Below are 20,314 nucleotides of genomic sequence, written 5' to 3'. Positions count from 1 at the left end.
GACGAGGTCCAACAAAACTGGTCTGGTGATTGCATGTGATTGAGTAGTGTCATAGAAAGAGACAGGTTTTTGAGGTTGTAAATATTTCCTGTAACACACTGATAGCCAGTCCATGCGCTCAGAAGTTATCTTATATGTGATCAGAATAATCCTGTATGTTAATATAGCTAGTGAGTCAACATGGTAATGTATCTCGGGGAATCCAGATAGGGTGTCTGAGGTTAGAGGATGATTGTATATAAAAAGTTCAGCTACTTGTCAGAAATATACCCACCAGCCAAAGTACCTTCACAAGCAGTTGACATTAATATGTTGTTGCTTTATTTCGGGCAAGACTCCACAGCCCATGGGAGTCCACTGACCCTCGTTACCATTCAAGATTCTTTCAATACTTTGGAAAAATGGCTATAACATCTCGACCAGTTTCTCTGAAACTAATTTTACCTGGTGACGGCCTGTATCTGTTTATGTAGCCTGTATCTGTTCGGTTCAGCTGAAAAATCCAATATAGCAGACCCATTTAGTCACTGGCAGTGAAAGTACAATAAATCTGCCATTAAACGTACAGTGAATGCTTCACACTTATGTTCTTTGATAAAACACATATTTTTCTCATATATTTAAGCTTGATCTGCTTTACTGGATGTTCTGCCAATTTATTTTTTAAAACTTTTATTTTATTTACTTCTTTCCTGAATTTGGAATACCCAATTGTCCATGATGCCACCTGCTAATTATTTTCATTTCTGCAGTGCCCCAGCTGAGCTGTACAGTCACTGTATTAGCATGCACCTGATTGTCTAGAGGAATTGATTTTGCATAAAAACTCTGCTGGCAAAAACCCTCCCTCCCTGGGCCATTTTGTGTCACCTCCCATGGCTTTGATTGGTTTGAGATCTGTTGTTCATACTGAAATATCTACAAGAGCAGCAGTTAAGACTAAGTACTGTACATCTTGTGTCCTGCCAGTGGTTTGCAGAAAAGTTGCAGATGTATGCAGTGAGATGAGTTTTCAAATGAGCCAGCTTGGCAAGTGTCATCAGGTTGAAGGTTGAAAGTGAAGGTTCATGAACCCCATGATGTATGTAGTTACCGTGTGCCGCCATTCACTGGGTCTTACTACTCAAAAAGATTACACTCTACAGCAAAACAAATTGGTTCACATCAATTCATGTTAGCACAGATGGGCAGTATTTCAAATGGATGTATTTGAAAGATGTGTTTGCATGTAGGTATTTCATATGTAATGAGGTTGCTCCTCTATTTATTTTGCACGGCTATACCTCTGTGCCACCTAAAAACCAACCTATGCCTCCACCACTTTGATCACAGTTTATGAACCCCCAGTTATTTTGTAACAAAATACATATTCCTGCGCTTTTTTGCCTAACTCCTGTTTCCACCGATATATCACGGTTTATGAAACCTCAAGCCAAGATTTACCAAAGTCTATGCTAAAGGCTCAAAATGTATACAGTAATTGTTGTCCATTTGATTTAAATGTATAATGTGCATTTTGTCTGGGATATATTATAGTAACTATGTGCACTTCCCTTTATGCAAACGAGTGGATAATAATAATAATAATAATAATAATAATAATAATAATAATAAAATGTTTTTATTAACCTTTAGATGATCAGGCAGGGCAGTTAAACTGTTTTTACTTACCATTGCTACCTGAGGAAACAAGGAATGCAGAGATGGAATAAAACCTAATAAATTGCTTAAAATATTTCTTTTCAGAAAAAAATGTAGCCTACAAAGCAGAGCTAACTCTGACGTTATCTGTATGCAGATTCTGCTCTACTGTATTCGTATGCCTACTCTGTAACCGTTTCTTTGCATTGTATACGTTTGTAGTCTGCGTTTGTTCAGAGAATAAGTGGTTGTGTTCTTGAATGGTGTGTTGACGTACTGCACTTTACAGGATGCATGCACTTAATTGCCTCTTTTCACGATTATTTTAATTAATTTGTCCCTAAAGTCACAATAGCTACATCACGCTAAGTGTAAAAACCGGAATATTTTACCTGTCAACTCTAAATCTGATCGCCCGGTCTCCTATAACACCGGGTCGGTGTACGAATCAGCCCACTTGCCGAATTTAGCTATAATCTGTAGCCTATACGCAGTACTAGTCCAATGTGCTGATTCGGACACGATACTGTTGCAATTTTTCACTTTTAATGTTATTATTACCATTCTAGATGTAGCCACTAGAGGACAGTGCATCACACAGTATAACCTAGTGATCTTCACAGCAGCCTTGACACAAAGGGAACGTTTGCAAACGGTGATATTTACTAGACGCAAAATTTTTTTCTTCTAATCGTACGCCTTTATTTTTTCAAAATATGAGTAAGGAAAACACTAGAAACAGTGTCAAGTATATCAATGCCGTCGACAATGACTCGCCGACGTTAAGTCTGTCGAACTTCATAAAAATGTGGTGAAATTTCGATTGAATTCGAGAATGTAGCGCTTCTTTGTCTGCCTTAGTCCTGATGTCTCATATTTGTATAGCCATAATGTTTCTAAACAACTGATTGCTCTGTCTACAATTCTGCTACGTTTAGCATTGTATTTCCATATATGTTATATTTGTATGTTATATGTTATATATATATATGCACTATATGTGAGTCACTAACACATGTATGCAGCTGAATACCTCACTTTCGCAATTTTCCTTCTGTGAGGCGGTAGCTCCCGAATCCTGAGTACCAGTTGTCCTTTCCCTTTATGTGAATGCAATAGCCAGTTGTAAGGGAGGGGGTGGGGTATGAGATAATTTGTTCCGTGCACATGATCGGCTGGCTATGACTTGTGAACACCAATGAGTGATGGGTTCCCAGAAAATTAGCCAATCGGTTGCAGGATCTGAACAAGTGTAGCCGTTGAGGCAAGGATATGCTAATTGACGATATTACATGAATATCGTGTGCTAAAATGAAATCAGCCATGCACTCGAAATTCTCATCCCTGGACCTTTTTTTATCGAATTAGGTTAAATTAAATATGTACTTCTAATTTAAACAGAATTACATCCATTCTATAAAGAACGTCCAACTTTGAATTCAGAGGAGCAGCTGCTGAATAGGTGGCTTTCCTTTCAAGTTAATGGCTCTTGTATATCAGTTCTGCTCTTGCACAGGAGCAGGTGAGAGTTCACACAGACAGCTGTGTATTTTAATATGTGCTCTATTGTGTAAAAACAGAGCATACATTTTAAAAAAATGTTTGATGTTTGCATATACAGTAGAATAGCTCAAACAGCCAAACAAAGTAGTGACTCACATTAAAGCATTCAACTGAAAAGTAACTGCTCACAGATTTAGATGGTACCTGGCAGCCAATCAGCATTCAGGGATACAACTGTAATGAATCAGCACATCTTCCTTCCTTCCTTTCTATCACCACCTCATATTCATAGCCTTTTTTATGCTGATTAAAGGATAGTATTGGTTTTATATGTTCTGCTCTGTATTAATTTACATGTATTTGTGTATGTTTTTCAGCATGTTACTATCTTACAAATGTTACTAGCATGTTACTATCTCAAAGACGGAGGTAAATAACTATTGCCCGTTGCCTTTGACGAGTGAAAATACTCCCTATTACTCAAAACAATCAGTACAGAGCATATCCTTCTGGCTTCAACTGCTCTGTTCACATGACAAGTGTGTTCATCTCAGCCAGTGAGAGAGGTCTGTCTGTAATACGAAGTTGTCAATGGAGCTAATAAAGACCCTGACTGGAACCCAGCAGGGGGTTTCACAGCCGTACAATTCAACGTCCTGGTGTGACTGAATGGACTAGAAAACAAGCATCACTCTGAATGATGCTCTTCTTAGTCACTCTCACTCTCATGATGTTCAAATCAGTGTGACCTAGATCACGAGTGTCCAGAGAAATTGTGTCCATTGTCTTTTCCCCCTTCTCTAAATACTCTTGAGTCTGATACAGTAATTTAAATCTGAAATTCTCGAGGGCTACAGTGTCTGCAGGTTTTTCATGTATTTTGCCACTTGTGTTCAGTTGAAGTTTGGCAATAGAGCCCACACACCTTGTTTCCAAGGCCCTATATAGTCCTCATTCTGTATTCAAGGTTGTCAAATTTCATGGACATAGAACAAGGAGTATTTAATTTAATGAAAAAAGAAAAATATCAGTGCATATCAAATTGAGTTTTTTAGTAGTTATCTCGTATCATCCCAATATTTCTTAAATATTATTGGAAAACTGCATTTGGACTCTGCTATTTTTCTTTCTCATTTAATGAAATTTAGTCTTTATTCTCATCATATTTGTGTTGATAAATACACAGTAAAATAGTACCACTACACCTTAAGCTGGTCTATTTAAGGTATGATAGCTGTTTCAAAAGTACATTTTGATACACAATATGAAATGAGAGTCTCACGTATTGTGTTTTAGACAGTACTAACGGCCACACAGTGAAACACTTAACAATTGACATGCTCATAAAACAATTTTTCTTTCTTTAATGATCACTGATGCTTTGTTTCTACATGATAACATACAGTTGCTGGCATGTATGGTTGAAAGTGTAGCTTTTAGGTAATACCAAAGTGCAGCAGTGTTAAAGAGAGAGCGTGTGGGGAGGTGGCATGGTATGTGATGTGACGAGTACTCTAGTGTTCATTCAGATGAGTGTCTGAATGAACACCAGTATTGTTTCTGAGTTCAGACGTGCCACTCACTGTTAGTGTCTGCCATTCCCCAGACACAACAGGCAGGCCATTGCATCTCTGCTCTCTCTCAGCGCTCCAGCCTCAGGCCTGTGAGGAAGAAGAGGAGGGAGTGCACAGCAGCACAGCAGAGGGAGAGCCGAGGTTCTGCACTCGGCCTGAGAATCCCTTTGGGCTCTAATGAGGGTGCTCTGTGAACAGGGAAGCGTTAATTTGACGCATATCCACAGGGCTTTACATTAATAAAACTCATTCCAGTGGTTGACCACTCCTCATTTTCCTACTGCCCTCAGTAATAATTATAACCCAGTACCCTGCTCCAGTGAATCCTTGAAAGAGACTAAAAAAAAAAACGTTTTATTTATAAGGAGACTGAGGAGTCTTAGCAACATTTTATACATTGATAGCTTTTCACCACCTATTTTCATTTATTTTTGAAGTTTGCTGTTCTTGCCAGTCTGGTCACCCTAATAGACAGGTCATTTGTGTTGCCTCTGTCCAATTAGAATCTTTCTTTTGGTCCCTGAGGACTCCCTGAAGGAGCATAAGTGCGACGTTCTGTAAAAAGAACGCAATGTTATGTCATTTCTAATAATGCATGCTTGCGGACAAAGAAGCAAGTTAATCCATACCAGGGTCCCACAGAAACCAGTTAGTTATCACTTTAACATTCAACACATGCACTTTACACACCTAAGCGCTCAGAAGGAGAGCGATTCTGTGTCTCCACCTTCTGCCTCTGGCCTCCACACATTACAGCAGTTGTGTAAGGTGGTACAATTAGGTACATGTTCACCAGCGATAATGTCTACTGTTACTGACCTCATTGCAACTGGGATTTAGGCTCTGTTTCACCGACATCAGCACACTGAATTGTGCACGGGTGGGCACGTCAAATTACAAGGACTGAAATGTTTACCCCGCTTGCTTTTTCACTGCTCGTTTAGCGATATGAATAGTGAACGCCCTGTACATTTCTGTACTGAAGCTTCTTTCCCTCGAGCCTTTGAGCACGCTCGCTGTGTGGCCATTAGTCAAACAAGGTTTTCAGAACCACCGGCAGGGGAGTTCCTGGGTGGAGCTGAGTTCCACAGTTTCCCTCTGGACTGTGTGATTGAACATGCTGTGCAGCCCAGTGTGCGCCCAGGAATGTGCTGTGAGTCCGGAGGCATGGATTAGCGACAAAACCGCGAGGTTTTGCTGAGATCTGGAGGGTGACATGCACTCCACTATTGAGATGTGGTGTGATGCCTTCAGCTTCATTACTCTTCATTATACACCCATAGCATTCACTTTAACATTGGACACCCATTGTATGGTGGGTCTTGGTGATTATATAAGAGCAAAAAATACAGCCCTTCAGATCTGGCTCCTTTGCTCTGATGTCTATTTTGCAGAAAATTGTTATGTTTTTTAACAATGTATGTGAATGCCAATATTATAGCTCTAAATTCTATGCCCATCATCCGGTTCTTTTTTATTTATTGTAACTGGTCTTGTTCATTTGAAAATTTTCTGTCAATTATTGCCAATTGTAATAGTAAAATATGGACATTCCCGAAGAATGACTGAATAAAAATATGCCTACAAAATCTTGGCAGATGACAGAATCAAGTCATCTCACCTGTCATTGTGTGCATGCTTTCATCGATTACTTGACAATAAGATCATATGCTTAATACAGAGTAAAAAATACATACAACATACCAGTTTATTTCTGCAGCAAATTGTGTGAGGGCAGCCCAATCTGAGTGCTATTAAAAAAAACAGTATCAGAGCAGAAAATCTGACCATTTTTTTTCTCTGTACCCACATCTGTTTAAAGAGCTTATCCAATGAGATGTATGTGTGTATGTGTGAGTAAATGGTCCTGTGCGTGCATGCAAGCATGCACACGTGGTGTGTATGTGGTCCATCTCCCCAGCTACCAGCAGTCTGGGGGACACAACAGTGAATGACAGTTCTGGGACAGGAGTCCCTTTACTACAGATGAGCGGCCCTCTTTTTATCCCCCATATGGGGCTATTTAAAAAATTGTTTGCACTGGTGACTGTTGTACTTTTCAGGCTAGGCTTTGCAGCATGTGTTCCAGCCTTAGAGATGTGTCTCACTGTTCTCTGCTTTCTGCAGTTTCAACAGTCTGATTGGCAGATGTGTTGTTTGGGGTCTCCCCTCCACAGTCAACTCTCCAGTTTGTTTCTGTATATGATAGTAGAATCTGTAATGAAAGCAGTCTCCAACGACATCTCTTTTAAACGGTTGAAAAGGCAGTGAGCATGTTATTGTCTTTGTTCAGCTTTTGTTTGTTTCCCTACAGATTGCACTAAACACTGAACTCTCAGATAAACCTGCACACACATATCCCTCACCTGGATCTCCAGGGTGCCTGTAGGTGGTGCTCTCTACACTGTAGCTCCAAGGTGATTTATTTTCCTCCTCTGGTCTCTGAAGTGTTACATTATTTTGTTGTATGGGCTCACATGTTTTCTGAGATGTGCGATCTTGTTCTGCTTCTGAACTGTTTCCTTGCCTGTGCTGTGATCTAACGATCTGTGCAACTTCGGGTCACCAGATTTAGAATTTGTCAAAACAAAACAAACATCATGCACAGTTAGAAGCTTAATCCCAAGTTTTTTTAAATGACTTACTCAGACTGGACATTATACTGTCTGGTCAGGACCACAAATCAGACCTGTACAAATAATTTTGAAAACTGAATGTTCTGGTCAAAAACCGGGCGTCTGGTAACCCTAATGCTGCTTGGTCTTGATTGGCACAGTCCAGGGTTACTCACTTCTATACATGTTATGAATATCTAATGAAGCACATCCAGAAGAATATTGGTCCAACTAAGATCCTATAAAACATAAAATACCACAAAAAGTATCACAAAATATTTGGTATCATTACATATTCATATTAAATTAACGCTGTGTATTAAAACTGACAGTATCAGGTACTCAATGGTCTCAATGGTCAATGGTAGAACCAATGTGGCTGAGTTCAGGAAAACCGGGGATTGAACTTCAGCACTCATTCAGGAAGTGTTAAACATCAGCTGACTCATGCTCACACTACAGCTCCAGATGATCCTGGCTCCACCCAGACCTCAGGTGAGATCTGTCAAACCCCAAACCTCACGTACAGAAAAATCCCCCTCGAAGAACATAGAAAAAAGACCTAGTAGTTCATTAATGAAAAAAGCAGAGCTAAATTTCCCCATTAGAGTAACAGGAATTACCATCCTCAATGAAAATTCTTTCTTAACTGGTGGAACAGAATGAATATCATTCTTGAACTGCCCCTGCAAAACAGAAAACAGATTCAAGTGTTTACAGTTTTTATCTAAATTGCTGGGATTGTTCTGGGATCCTAAATATGTGTATTGAATTACACAATATGTTTTGAATAAGAGCGTTTGTTAAAGTAATGTAGAACAATGTAGTGCAAATGTAATGGGTGCAAACACTTTGTCAGTGTTTGGATGGATGGATGGATAATCATCATAAGCCATCCAAATACATGATGAACATGGCATCTGTAAAAAATTAATAGAATTATTTATTCCGGTATGAATTTGCTTTTCTACAGAGAACCTGTCTGTCTCAAGTTCTATATAGAAAGCACAAGGAAGGAATTGGCCATACAGATCACCCACACAACTGAATCAATCTACAGAGGGTTTTGGGCTCCAGATGTCTGAAAATAGAGCTACACCTCCACACTCCATATAGACAGGCTAGCATCTTGTTGGGGTCACTAATATCAACCTGATAACTCTCACTACTGCCTCTATGCCTAGAGGATGCAGACATATGCTCTTTCTCTCCCTCTTTCACTAGTGACTCCCACACTGCGTTCGAGGTGAAACTCGTCAGGTTTGGCAACGCCTGATCTAGGTCATTCTTCAGGGACAGAGAAGCTGGCTCACTGACAGCTTATATAACGGCGCCATCTTTACAAGTGCGAGACGGGCCCTCCCACAAGGACGGGTAAACGTACATGCAGAGCCCAGAGGGTCTGCCTGAGCGTCTGCGGTCTGAGGCCCAGTCTCTCATGTCTGTGCGTTCTGCTCCACTAGTGCAGATCTTACCCTTGATTTACAGTAAAAGAGTCTCCTCTGTCTGCTGTTTTCAGAGAAAGGTGATGCTGACGTGCTACCTAAAACGTGTCTGCTCTTTGCTTGTCCAGCAAGCGTGAAATTAAGCTTATTCACTTAATCATGTATTGTACATCAATTTGGACAAAAGAATAGGCTAATTCTGCATGATCTACTACATATTGTTATGTAGTTTCAGTTTAAGCTTTTCTTCAGAACATTAGTCAAGAAACATTTATACTTAAATTATTTTAAAATGAAGTATTAATGGGCCAGCCCATGAGGTTGCTCTAAAACCCTCCGCATTGCAGTTTTCATGTGAAAATAATTTGGATGGCTTATTTTGGACTAACTTTTGGTTTGATGCTTCTGTATAATGATGTCTGCTAAATAAAGAACAGAACCCTGCTCTCTCAGCTTTTCTGTGTAATAATGACACTTATGCTTTGTTTTAATGGACTGACAGCTTTAGGGGAACAGTTCCTGTTTTTCAACGTAGGAAGATGGCTATATGGCCACAATTGCAAAAGCACCTGACTACCTTTACAGGGTCTTCATTTTTTGGCTTATATTTAGCGTACAGATACATATTCCTACCTGATAAGACTCCCCTTTGTCAGAATGCCTTACAATGGCTTTGTACAATACCTTCAATGGGCAATGGATTACATGGTATTTTAATGCATGTCCCATCTTGCTCTGCCCATTATTAATTCTACTGGTATATTACTGAAGCATTCTTATTTCATGGAGTTACACTATATGCAGTATCACTGGATTGCCACACTACACAGTGAAGGTGCATTAACAACCGCCATTATACAGTTTTCCATTCTCCAGAAAAAAGACAAAAGCCCTTCATTTTTTAAAAATTCAAAACTTGTATTGTGCAGACAATAAATAGTGCTTACAAAGGGATTTTTTTTCTTGTGTTAAGACATGAATTCCTGTTAAGATAGACATTTACAGTACACGGTTGATATCAAATTTTGCTGGAGATCAGTGAGAGCCCACAATGCTGGAGGTGTGACTAACATTTACGGTGCAGGAAAAGGGTAAGCTGGTCACATGCACATCTCCACACCTGATAATCAAAGGCTGCCTTTCAAAGAGTCTGTAAAAATAAAAAATCCAAAAAAAAGGTCTTGGAAACAAACAGCACGTGGGATCTCTTGTTTCTCCTGTCGTCCTCAGTAAACCTCAGGAGATGTCCGTCTGAGTGGATGTGGGGGCTCCCCCCTCCTCTTGCCCGGTGTGGGACGCCTCTCCTGGCAGCGCCCACTGTAGAGACATAGCCTCCAAGGTGCACTGCGCCTAAATATCAGACACCCACAGGCTGGGCCAGGGCACAGGAAGAATCCTCTCAAGGTCTTCGCTGACAGAACCAGGTTCAGCAATTCTTCACAGAAGAAACCTTGCTACGGCCTGTGGAACCTGTAGGGGAGGGGACAGGAACATCTGTGAGGAGCCCGCCTGGATGATGACATCACAGCAGGGTCGGGGGGGAACTTCATCAATCAGGGGCCTGTTTGCAGCCCGGCGGATTGTGCAGCGCACTGCAGAATCTAATTATTGCCAATAAAAACGGGAGCCGGAATAAGCAAAACGCAAGCAGCGCGGCACAGCCATTTGTTATATTTGTCATGGTTCGCTGCTCTCTGCAGATTTTAAGTCTCAGGAGACCAGGGTATTGCTAATTTTGGCTCGGCACTCTATCTTTACTGCAATGGATGTGCGTACGGCTAAAAATAGCACTGGGGCAGCAGAGCCATCATGTGCACTTATAGACACTCACACACACACGCACACACACACACACACACACACTGACCTAGGTCAAATGCAGATCTGAGTTTTGCACTTCTCACTCATACACTCACACATACACAAAATCTCTCTCTCACACACACAATCTCTCACAGACCCACTGACCATGTCAAATGCAGTTTTGCATTTCTTTCTCTCTCTGTCTCTAGCTTTTACACACACACACACACACACTCTATAAGGACACAAACACTGACCTTGTCAGGTGCTTGCTTGACGCATGGACCTCCATCTCGTTGCTTTTAAACTCGTTCAACTCTTTCCGTATTGCTGCCTGCGGAACAAATAACAGTAAGCATCATTAAAGCATTCCTGACAGCCGGGAGCAGTGATGCGTGCATGATAAGAACATTCAGACAGAAAATAAGTGCAGGAACCACTAAGCAAAATGGAAGCAGAATATGCAAATAAAAACCTACTTTAATGTATCTGGTCTTTGTCAAGAGTGAAATATAGTTTTAAATTTCAGAAAGATAGTAAAGGTGTAATCACACCTTAACTTACAGTATCTTAGAAATACTCTTCCCTGAATGTAGTTATATGAAGGTATACTCAGACACCGGCCCGTAACTAAATGAGGATATAAAACTCCTACAGGCTGCAGTCCAAACGGCACTAAAGGCTGGAGTGGTTGTGGTCACTATGCTGGCATGGGCAGCGCTCTGGGACGTGACATATGCAATGCAGAACAGGAGGAACAGTGCCGGCAGTGAGAGAGAGAGGCCGTGCGGGCTTCAGGGGGTACCTTGTCAGCCGCAGAGAGTCGGGTCCAAGGCTTGTCAGCTCGTCTGTCATAATCCTGAGCTTTGGCCACCTCAACGTAGTCGCTGAAGCGGATGAGGATCTTTCTGTCCCGCAGTTCATCGACCGTGGGCCGCTGGTTGAGCTGGAGCAGAGAAAAAAAGGAAAGTGAAGGTCAGACAGGGGTGTTAGTCAGTCGGGGTAATAAGGACACCCAAAAGTGACCTCAGCGAGACCTTATAAATGGCTGCTGGGGTTGATCAAAGTGGCAAAAACTCACACTGGGTGACGGACTCCACCCTGTTCACAACCTACAATGCACTATGGCAACCGAGAATTCTCATAGCAAACTACTTTAATGACTGGTTATGTTTTACTATTGTCGACATTGCAACTACAGTGCCTGATCTGCAGTGCTTCTTGAAGCTCTTTTACAGAGCCTCTCAGCCTGAGAGTAGTGAAGGAGAGGGCAGGTTTTGAGAATGCTGATTCAGTATATCTTACAAACCTCAAATTCAACACTTTTGTAGATCTTCACACTTTTTTTTTTCTTTGTATGCTTTTATGGGAAACGTCTTACTCAAAGTATTCAATGTTAGTTCAAAAAAACAAGATGAATTACAGATGAACAATGCCACACTGACAAATTTAACAACAAAAAATTTAAGAGCAGAGAATGCTGTAAAGTTGATGAGGACACATGAATATACTCGACATGGTGCTAGCAAGCCTAGCATGCTTGGTTAAATGCACTAAGTTCATTCTCAATTCTTGCACCAATCCAAATCTTTAAATGGGATTATTGAAATGTTCCATGACACACACATCTTTTCATTGGAAGTCTACTGTTGTATCACACCCACACCGAATCAGTAAGACAACTTTCTGTGAGGAGCTGACGCACTTGTCCACGCACCAGATGAAGTGTGCATTTGTTTCATCATCATCATCATCATCATAGCCTTTATTTAATTCTCGGAGGTACAATTGAGGGCCAGACCCTCATTTTCAATGTAGCCGAGATTACAAAACATTTAAGACACAATAAGTATAATAAAAGATCACAGAATATAGCAACAGTAAAACCATGTTTGATGGTTTGTTTGATGTGCCTGTCTGGGACTTAGTTAAGGCAAGTTTAAAGGCTGATTGTATTTTCGAGGGGTACATACCTTTCTGTTCAGCCGCTGCTTAATTTCCCTTCTTTCCTCCTGTTCTGACTGGTCATTCCTCTCTGTAAACCAAAAAAAGAAAAAAGTCACATGTCAGCAAAAACACAAGAGTGAAGAGAGAGGCAGACACAATGTTGAACAACGCTCATTACTCATGAGACCTATTTATGCACTACTGCAACCATCTACAGGGATCCATTAGGCCCTCTGAGAAACAATTACTGTACAAGATGGCCTCCGCCCTGCCGTTGTTTACACTGTATTACTCCCACTGCCTTTGAAGACAGAGGCATGTGCAACAACAATCTAGGCATGTTGCATCTTTCTCTTCAGCTCATCCTGATTCATATTTATGTAAACCTATGAGGGAATAAGGCACTAGTGAGGGGTGTTGGGAATGGATTAAACTGTGCTCTGTAGTTACTGAGCCAACAATGTGAGTCTCCCTGTAAACACAGCCTCTGTGTTAGCCCTGCCGACAATTACACACTGAGGGATTTTGAAGCAGTTAATAGGATTTCTCTCATGGGATCACTTGATGTTACATCTTTACATGCCTGGCTATGAATGATTAATATTTCAAAACAATTGAACATTTGTTCAAGTATTATCACAATTGACTTTGATGCCTTGCATGTTCATAAAATAAAAGTAATTGCTACAGTCTCTACAGTCCATTGTGTGGTGGAATCAATATTGTTTACAATCAAAAACTAGTTCTGGTGTCGCCCAATTATATGCTTCTTTGTTCAAGCACAGTTCTCCTGTGTCTGCCCTTCCAATGGCCCTTAAGTTACTTGTCTTTATTCCAGGGCTACTTAAGGCTTATTAAGAATTCTATGTTTACAGGTGGTGTTCAACACAGGCAGGCTGAATGCCAATGCAGCCCAGACAACAAAAGACAGCTGTCAAGGCCAGACTGCAGGTGCCTGTACAGATGAGGGGAAGAATAAGCCACTCAAACAGGTACATCCTCCTCTGCCTCCTCCACATGGTACATTTAGTGCTAAAACATTTAAATATGATTAGCATTTTGTTTGGAAATGTATTGATTTTATTATTTTATTCCTACGTAAGGCAAAGATTAATGTAATTTTCGATTAACACCTTTGTGGTTTGGCCTGAATGGGACATTAAACCTCCAAGGTGACCATTGGGAAACCTCAAATAAAAACCCCACTTTAATTTTCTTCAGCACGAATGAATTGTTTACACTAAGTCTTAGTCAATTTTATCTGTAGACCACTTCTATGTGTGGTTTCTTCCTTTCCATAAAGAGCACTTTAGAAATGGATGTAATGGAAACCTCCCCTGAGAACCACAAAATGTGAGAAGCTTTGTTGTGCTATTGAACACATCTTCATCAAATACCCCTCTGAGACTATTCAAATATTTTGCTCCACAGACGTAGGGGAGTCCATGTTTATTGTTCAATAATACTGAAAGCATATAAGTACAAGTTATAAAAAATATGTTATTGTGGGCTTTGATGGCTACGCTTGGCTATCTTGCACCAAAAGGGAACCATCAAAGTACATTTAACTTTTATGAAGATTTTCATACCTAAGATAAAATCAGAGAAGGGGTTTCTCTACCGGCCACATGGCATAATGTAAATATCTCTAAGTCATAATATTTCTCTTTTTTTTGCTCGGTTTGGTGATAATTAGATAGAATCCCCTGAAATAAATGCTTGCTAGTCTACACCAATACTGTCATCCTCTCAGACTTCGATTAAAACTGCATAATTGCAGAAATAAGTGTCCTTATAAAATGGTATTACTAATTGACAAAAAAAACATGCAAGTAGAAATATATGAGTAAAAATATACTTGTACATATACATATATTTAGCCAGCAAAATGAGAATGCATTGAATCAAACATGAATATTACTATATAAAGGCCATGAAGGCAACAATAACTTTAAAGAGTTTAAATTAATATTAAAAATATTTAAATCAGCTTCTTAAATGACATACAGGTTTTACAAACTAATATAACAGTATTTATGCTATTTTATCTGTAACAATGTAAATTAAGTTGGTGTTAAAGGTGTTCTCATTTACCTGCTTGTTTTATTTTGAAATAAGATTTAATACCATTTAGAAATGTTCATTTTTAATCCGGAAGTGTCAGTCGTTTCACATTTAGATATTTTATTTCATCAGTTCACTTAGAATAGCATATAATAGTGGGTTTTTCACGTCATTTTACATACTATACCGAAATATATAATCTTATATTAAAGTGAATTTGCCTTTCGAAAAACATATTCAAGCTAAGATGTATTCGCCTGCAAATGAAATAGGCTTATCTTCTCAAGTATGACGAATGAAGGTGATGGAAACTGTACTTACGCTTTAGGATATTCCTACTTTCTAGTTCTTCAACGGCCGGCCGCTGGCTTAGTCTCCTGCGGAAAAACACCAATATCACATTCTGGACCATTGTGATCCGATTCTTGAAGTGAAGTCTTTTTCAGTCCTGTATTAGAACACTAAGTCCCTGAAAGCGCCAGCAGAATGCTTGGATTTGCACATTTTAAAAGGAAACCCCCTGTGTTCCCATCTTGAGTCCAAAACTCTGCTGTGATGCTGAGCTCGCAACGCCCTCCACATCGGGGAAAAAAATCAAGGTGCGCGCCCTATCCCTTTTGAAATAGCCTGTTTTATTCGCTTGCGTTTGGGTCTGTTGTTGTTTTTCCGTCTTTAGTTTCTATTCACGGCAAACAAGCAAGATAAGCACCGATCGTCTGTGTGTCATCACTGTTCCAGATACGGGATATTCTGCCTCGCAACCTGGCAGCGCTGTTCAAAGAAGTACTCCTGAGCCTGCCTCCTTTTTTTCTCCGTGCATAATTTTGTTATAGAGGCGTTGCGTGAGAAATTCCCACGCACACTCAGTACACGCCTTCAAATACTGCTGCAGTAAGGAATACGGAGGCTTCCCCGGGCGCGCGCTAAACTCGACAGGAATAAAATCTCATTTATCAGAAAAAGGCATCTTCCCACCCTCCGCTTCCGCTGCTCATCGCTCGCTTTATTTTAACGTAAATATAAAAGGTGCAAACCAACCATCTTACATATTATATCTTATGTCAATGTGCTGTTGTTTACCCGGTTATTATATTATGTGTAAGCGGGCACCTCCCGGCAATGTCAGATGCTGCTCTCTGATTTCTCAACAACCTCGCTGTACAAGCGTTAACCTACAGGTAGCATACTATATTACCCTTCTCAAATACACACCTTTACACAAATAAATCTTCACATAGCCTACTTTGAAGTAAAGGTGAGCCCAATATAAAATGCCATAATTTAGCATTATTCCTGTGAATATTACGATCAAGGAGTAATTTGATTGTGTTCTATCATTCACAATAGTACAAAAACGACGCTTGGAATAAAAGTAGCCTACAACTGTATCAAAAACTCTCCAGGAAATTGCACAGCTTCTAAAATACCGTAAACAACTATTCCTGTGAATAATAATGTAGCCTACGGCAGTGCTATAGTGAAACAAGTTCAATCATAATTTATTTTTCAGATCCCATATTATTTTTTATTCGGTATCAATTACACAATTTTAAATCTTTGTGAGTAACTGTATTCATATTTGGCTTCATAGAAAATAATGTTATTTCTTCCTTATGTGGACAAATGGATTTACAAGTATCAGCTAAGGACCAAGAATTGCTGAAATGCCTTAACCGAAAAGGACACAATCAGCATACCTGAGTGGAGCTAAATCCCTATGCAAACAGAATTCCAGTCATTCCTGCTGAGGGCAGAGCTCTCTCCCACCCAAGCAGGTCAGTCCTCAGAACCCCCCCACTAGCCTGAGAGCTCAGATGAGATGCAGCTGCTATGGAACCTAAGGTGGGGCACTGAAAAGAGCCAAAGGGCCTGCTACAACAATGAATATACTTGAACCAAACAATGTTACAACTCATACACAGACACAACCTGATGCTCTCTTTAAATGGTAACGTCTGAACCCTTGCTTAGTTTATTTCACAAGGTGCAGAACAATCTGCCTCCTTTCAAAATGTATGTTTTCTTTTCTGGTCATGTACACAAAAACACACTTTGTTGCTCAATATAATTTAGCAGAAGTAAAGTAATTACCTCATATCCTCAGTGAATAACCCTTGGTTCTAACTGAATCAATTCCACATGCCACATGCAAGACAAGAGATAACAAGGATGACTTTAAACAACAAAGAACACAGCAGCCATGCAGCAGCAGTGTCATAGTGGAATGAAGAAGGGGGTCACTGGATTGGTTTCCCTGGACACATTCGCTCTAATACACGACTGGCACTAAATGAAAGCACACGAACACCCTGTTCCACAGCCGTAATTGATGAGGGGACAGGGAAACGTGACAGGGACCTGATGAGAATGATTCATAATAACAGCAAGCTGCCATAGGCACGACATGGTGTGAGTGACAGAACACTATAACAGGCTCAAAGCAGCAGCGTTAGGAACCACGGCTCAAAAATTAAACCCTGTCTGTTTTCATATTTCCCACCATCTGGCAACCATCCTAGAATGTATAGGTGAAAATATGCACCTGAGATCAGAATCCAAAGCAAGCCAACCATCTCAAACTCCCATCCCCCTGCCCCACCCGCCTTCACCCCGAAGTGAGATAGCGCTCTTTCAGAATAAAAATAGAAATTTAGTGCAAAAATAGAAAGGTATGAATTAAGTGGCTTTCCAACACTTGTCAGGCAAGGGTAAGGGGATTTGCAGCCAGTTTATCAGATTATGCCTGGCCCACATGCAAGACCCCTCTGTGCTGGCACAGATGAACTGTTAAATGTATCGCTCCGTCGAGCTGGACAGTTTGCAATGTCTGATAATAAACAGCGTGGCGATGAAAAAAAATCAAAAGGATTCCATTTCAACTGGCTGAAGTTGATCTCTAGCTGTTACTGCAGAAATCCTACATAATCCAAAGGATAAATTGAACCACCATTTTAGGCTTCATTTGGGAGAAGAAGAGAAGATAAAATGACTTTGCATTGAACATGTTGAAAGACATTTTTTACTAAGTGATGGGTGGTGGAGCTAACCTCAGGTTATGTGTGGGGCAAGTCCTTATCACTTGGGGTCAGAGATAATCAGCAGTGTGAAAACAGAATGCCACAGTCCAGATAGACGCACTGGCCTGTTTACACATGCGTATGTGTCAATGTAAGCATGCATTACATTGGTACATACGCAACACAAATTCTGATGTAATCACACTGTCAAACTAAACATTCTTACATTCTTCCTCAAACCCCACCAACCTCCGCTGCCGACGCCCTTCCCCCCCCCCCCCCCCCCCCCCCCCCCCCACACACACACACGCACCAAATGCAGGTAACCCCCTTTAAATGCAAAGTAGAGCTAATGTGACTTCAATTGCAAGTGATTCCAAAAACCACTACTCAGAACCCCTAGCAGTACCTGCGTTTTACGAGCGTTTTGCTTAATCTATTTGGGCATTGGGTTTACAAGAGAATCTCACTGGCACGTCAAAGCGATGACGGGGACCGTGGGTGCAGGGGCTGCTGGGACTGTCAGCGCACTGGCGTGGAGGAGGAAACAGGACGAGTCAGGAGCCAGGGGCCATGCCCTCTCTATGCCCAGTGAGCTGTGTACTAAGACCCACACCCCTCCCGGGGTGAGGACACAGACTGGGATGTGCGTGGAGAGAGCGGAAGCCCGGTCTGCACGCCAGCCAAGACTGCAGCGGCAGCGGAACCCTGAGGGGGGACAGTTGCCAGGGACGATTAGAGGAGTTTGCTTCCTTCCCAGGGCACACTGACTTTAACATTAATGTGAGCACTCAGTAAAAAAAAAAAAGGGTGCGGACTCTTGCCGGAGGGTGAGGGCTGCCTTAGACAACAGCCCTTACGCCTCCTGCTGCCTTCTTCCCTCCTCAATCTCTGCATTCTCAAGATATCTAATGAAAACAAAACACGTCTGGGGAAAGAAGTAAACCAACAAGGTGTTTCTTTTGAAAGCTCTGTTCACATCCCCCAAAGGTCGACCATGTGCCCTGATGAACACCCATGGCAGCACTTGCTTGCTTTACCCACACCTTTATAAAAAAGAAAAGAGACACAGTGCTTCTTTTTTCTCTACCAGCATCAAGGAATCAAAATATCCATAAAAAACATGCAAAGGGCAGAGTCATAAATAAGTCTGCTTTTCATGGGGCACGCATCAATGATTCATCAAACACCTGTCTGACCCCAGCCTAGCCCTTTGCCACAGACAGAGTCACCTTCAGATAAAGGGAGGAGATGTGTATGTGTGTGTGTGTGCGTGCGTGTGTGTGTGTGTTTGATGTGACGGTAGCATTCACTGAAGTGCAACGTGAGCTCTACTTCACATAGCATAGAAGCCATGGTCACCGTGTTATGAGGATGGGGTTGTCATCAGGTGAGTCTGTGCATAAAAGGTTGCCAAATTGTTAAGGAATGAATATAAATTAAATTAAATGACTTAGTGCAAAAACATTTGACCATTTCCTGTCCCATTCGTTATTTCCCCAAGTTTACAATGAAGGTTTAACTGCTGGTTCAACTGAACCTTCACTATAGCCACAGATGGGGTGTTTAGTAGTAAGATTCTTGTCTTATTTAATTTTACCCATCGTTATCAATTATTTTCAGAAATGTATACAAATGTTTAAACAAGTTGCTAGTTCCAGATCCTTTTTTGTGTGCTAGAAGCCAGAATCAAAATATTGGGTAGATGGAGAAATGATCACTCACCTTGACAGGAAACTACACTAGTGTCCCAAGGGGGACCAAAACATTGGAGCTCAGAGCCATGTACACAAGGAAATAGCTAAACTTAGCTATTTAATTAGGGAACAGGTTATCCCTGTTAATGGCTACTCTCCAGTCACACATGGCACGTCAATCGATTGTGGAAAAGCATTTTGCTCTTTCTTATTAAACACCAATGTTGTGAGTGAGGAAAGGTTCTCTTGTAAAATCCAAAATTAAAACATATCTAGGATAATTTAGCTACTCATTTGAAAGCAACAACTATTCCTACATGGTCTAGGTTACAATGAGTGGTTACTATTAGAGGAAAGAGAAGGACAGTACTACTCATCATGCTTTGGCTATTGCTCTCAAGGATAAAACTGTCATGTGTGGTGATATAGCAGCTCTACTGTCTATATGTGAGCATCATTTAGAAGGCTGGTGTCTTAAAGTCAGTGGGGATGGCTCAGCGGGGGAAGCCGTCAGTTTGATCAATATTTTATTAAAGGTCACTGACTAGCAAATCCAAGCTCTCTTCTGTTCTGATACATAAAAGTAACCCATGTTCTGAAAACACTGTCTGCAATGAAGGAGCCAAAACAGATAATAAATTACACCTTATCTATCAATAAGTTCTTCCATTTAAGGTATTTGTTCAAAGAGGAAGCGCTTCAATTTTTCAAATCAGTGGCAGTGTCACACACTGTGTGAAATAAAAGATGGTCAATCTTCAGAGGTATTGCAAATAAACAGCATAAAAACAAATGGCAGCATTCCCTAGAAAGTATAATACAAGATTCAACCAGCATTATAAGAACTAGTCTTTCAGAATTTTCACTTTATTTACTGTACAGGACTGTTCGCTTGTCGGCACTAAGATTTTGAGGACATACTTCAATAATCTGTGGAGAATATTTACCCCGGTATCTTTTCTCACCAAGCTGTCATGACGCAATGTGATATATTCAATCTGTAAATCT

The 20,314-nt window shown here is 40.8% G+C and overlaps 1 protein-coding gene across 4 annotated transcripts in view; it reads right to left on the bottom strand.

Annotated features, from left to right (window-relative positions):
• Window positions 1-9,681: 9,681 nt before the first annotated feature.
• Window positions 9,682-20,314, bottom strand: part of phactr3b (phosphatase and actin regulator 3b) — a 51,791-nt gene continuing 41,158 nt past the window's right edge. For all 4 annotated transcript variants that reach the window (XM_035389561.1, XM_035389562.1, XM_035389560.1 and 1 more), the window contains 5 exons: window positions 14,914-14,969; window positions 12,555-12,616; window positions 11,387-11,527; window positions 10,839-10,915; window positions 9,682-10,248 (listed from right to left, as the gene is read on the bottom strand). In XM_035389561.1, coding sequence (XP_035245452.1) covers window positions 10,233-10,248; window positions 10,839-10,915; window positions 11,387-11,527; window positions 12,555-12,616; window positions 14,914-14,969 — 352 coding nt within the window. In that variant the 3' untranslated portion in view covers window positions 9,682-10,232. The remainder of the gene's footprint in view (window positions 10,249-10,838; window positions 10,916-11,386; window positions 11,528-12,554; window positions 12,617-14,913; window positions 14,970-20,314) is intronic.

The sequence above is a fragment of the Anguilla anguilla genome, chromosome 13, assembly GCF_013347855.1.
Source record: "Anguilla anguilla isolate fAngAng1 chromosome 13, fAngAng1.pri, whole genome shotgun sequence".
Classification (NCBI taxonomy): Eukaryota; Metazoa; Chordata; class Actinopteri; order Anguilliformes; family Anguillidae; genus Anguilla; species Anguilla anguilla.
The sequence above is the reverse complement of the archived record's forward strand: the minus strand, read 5'-3'. Positions and strand labels throughout refer to the sequence as shown.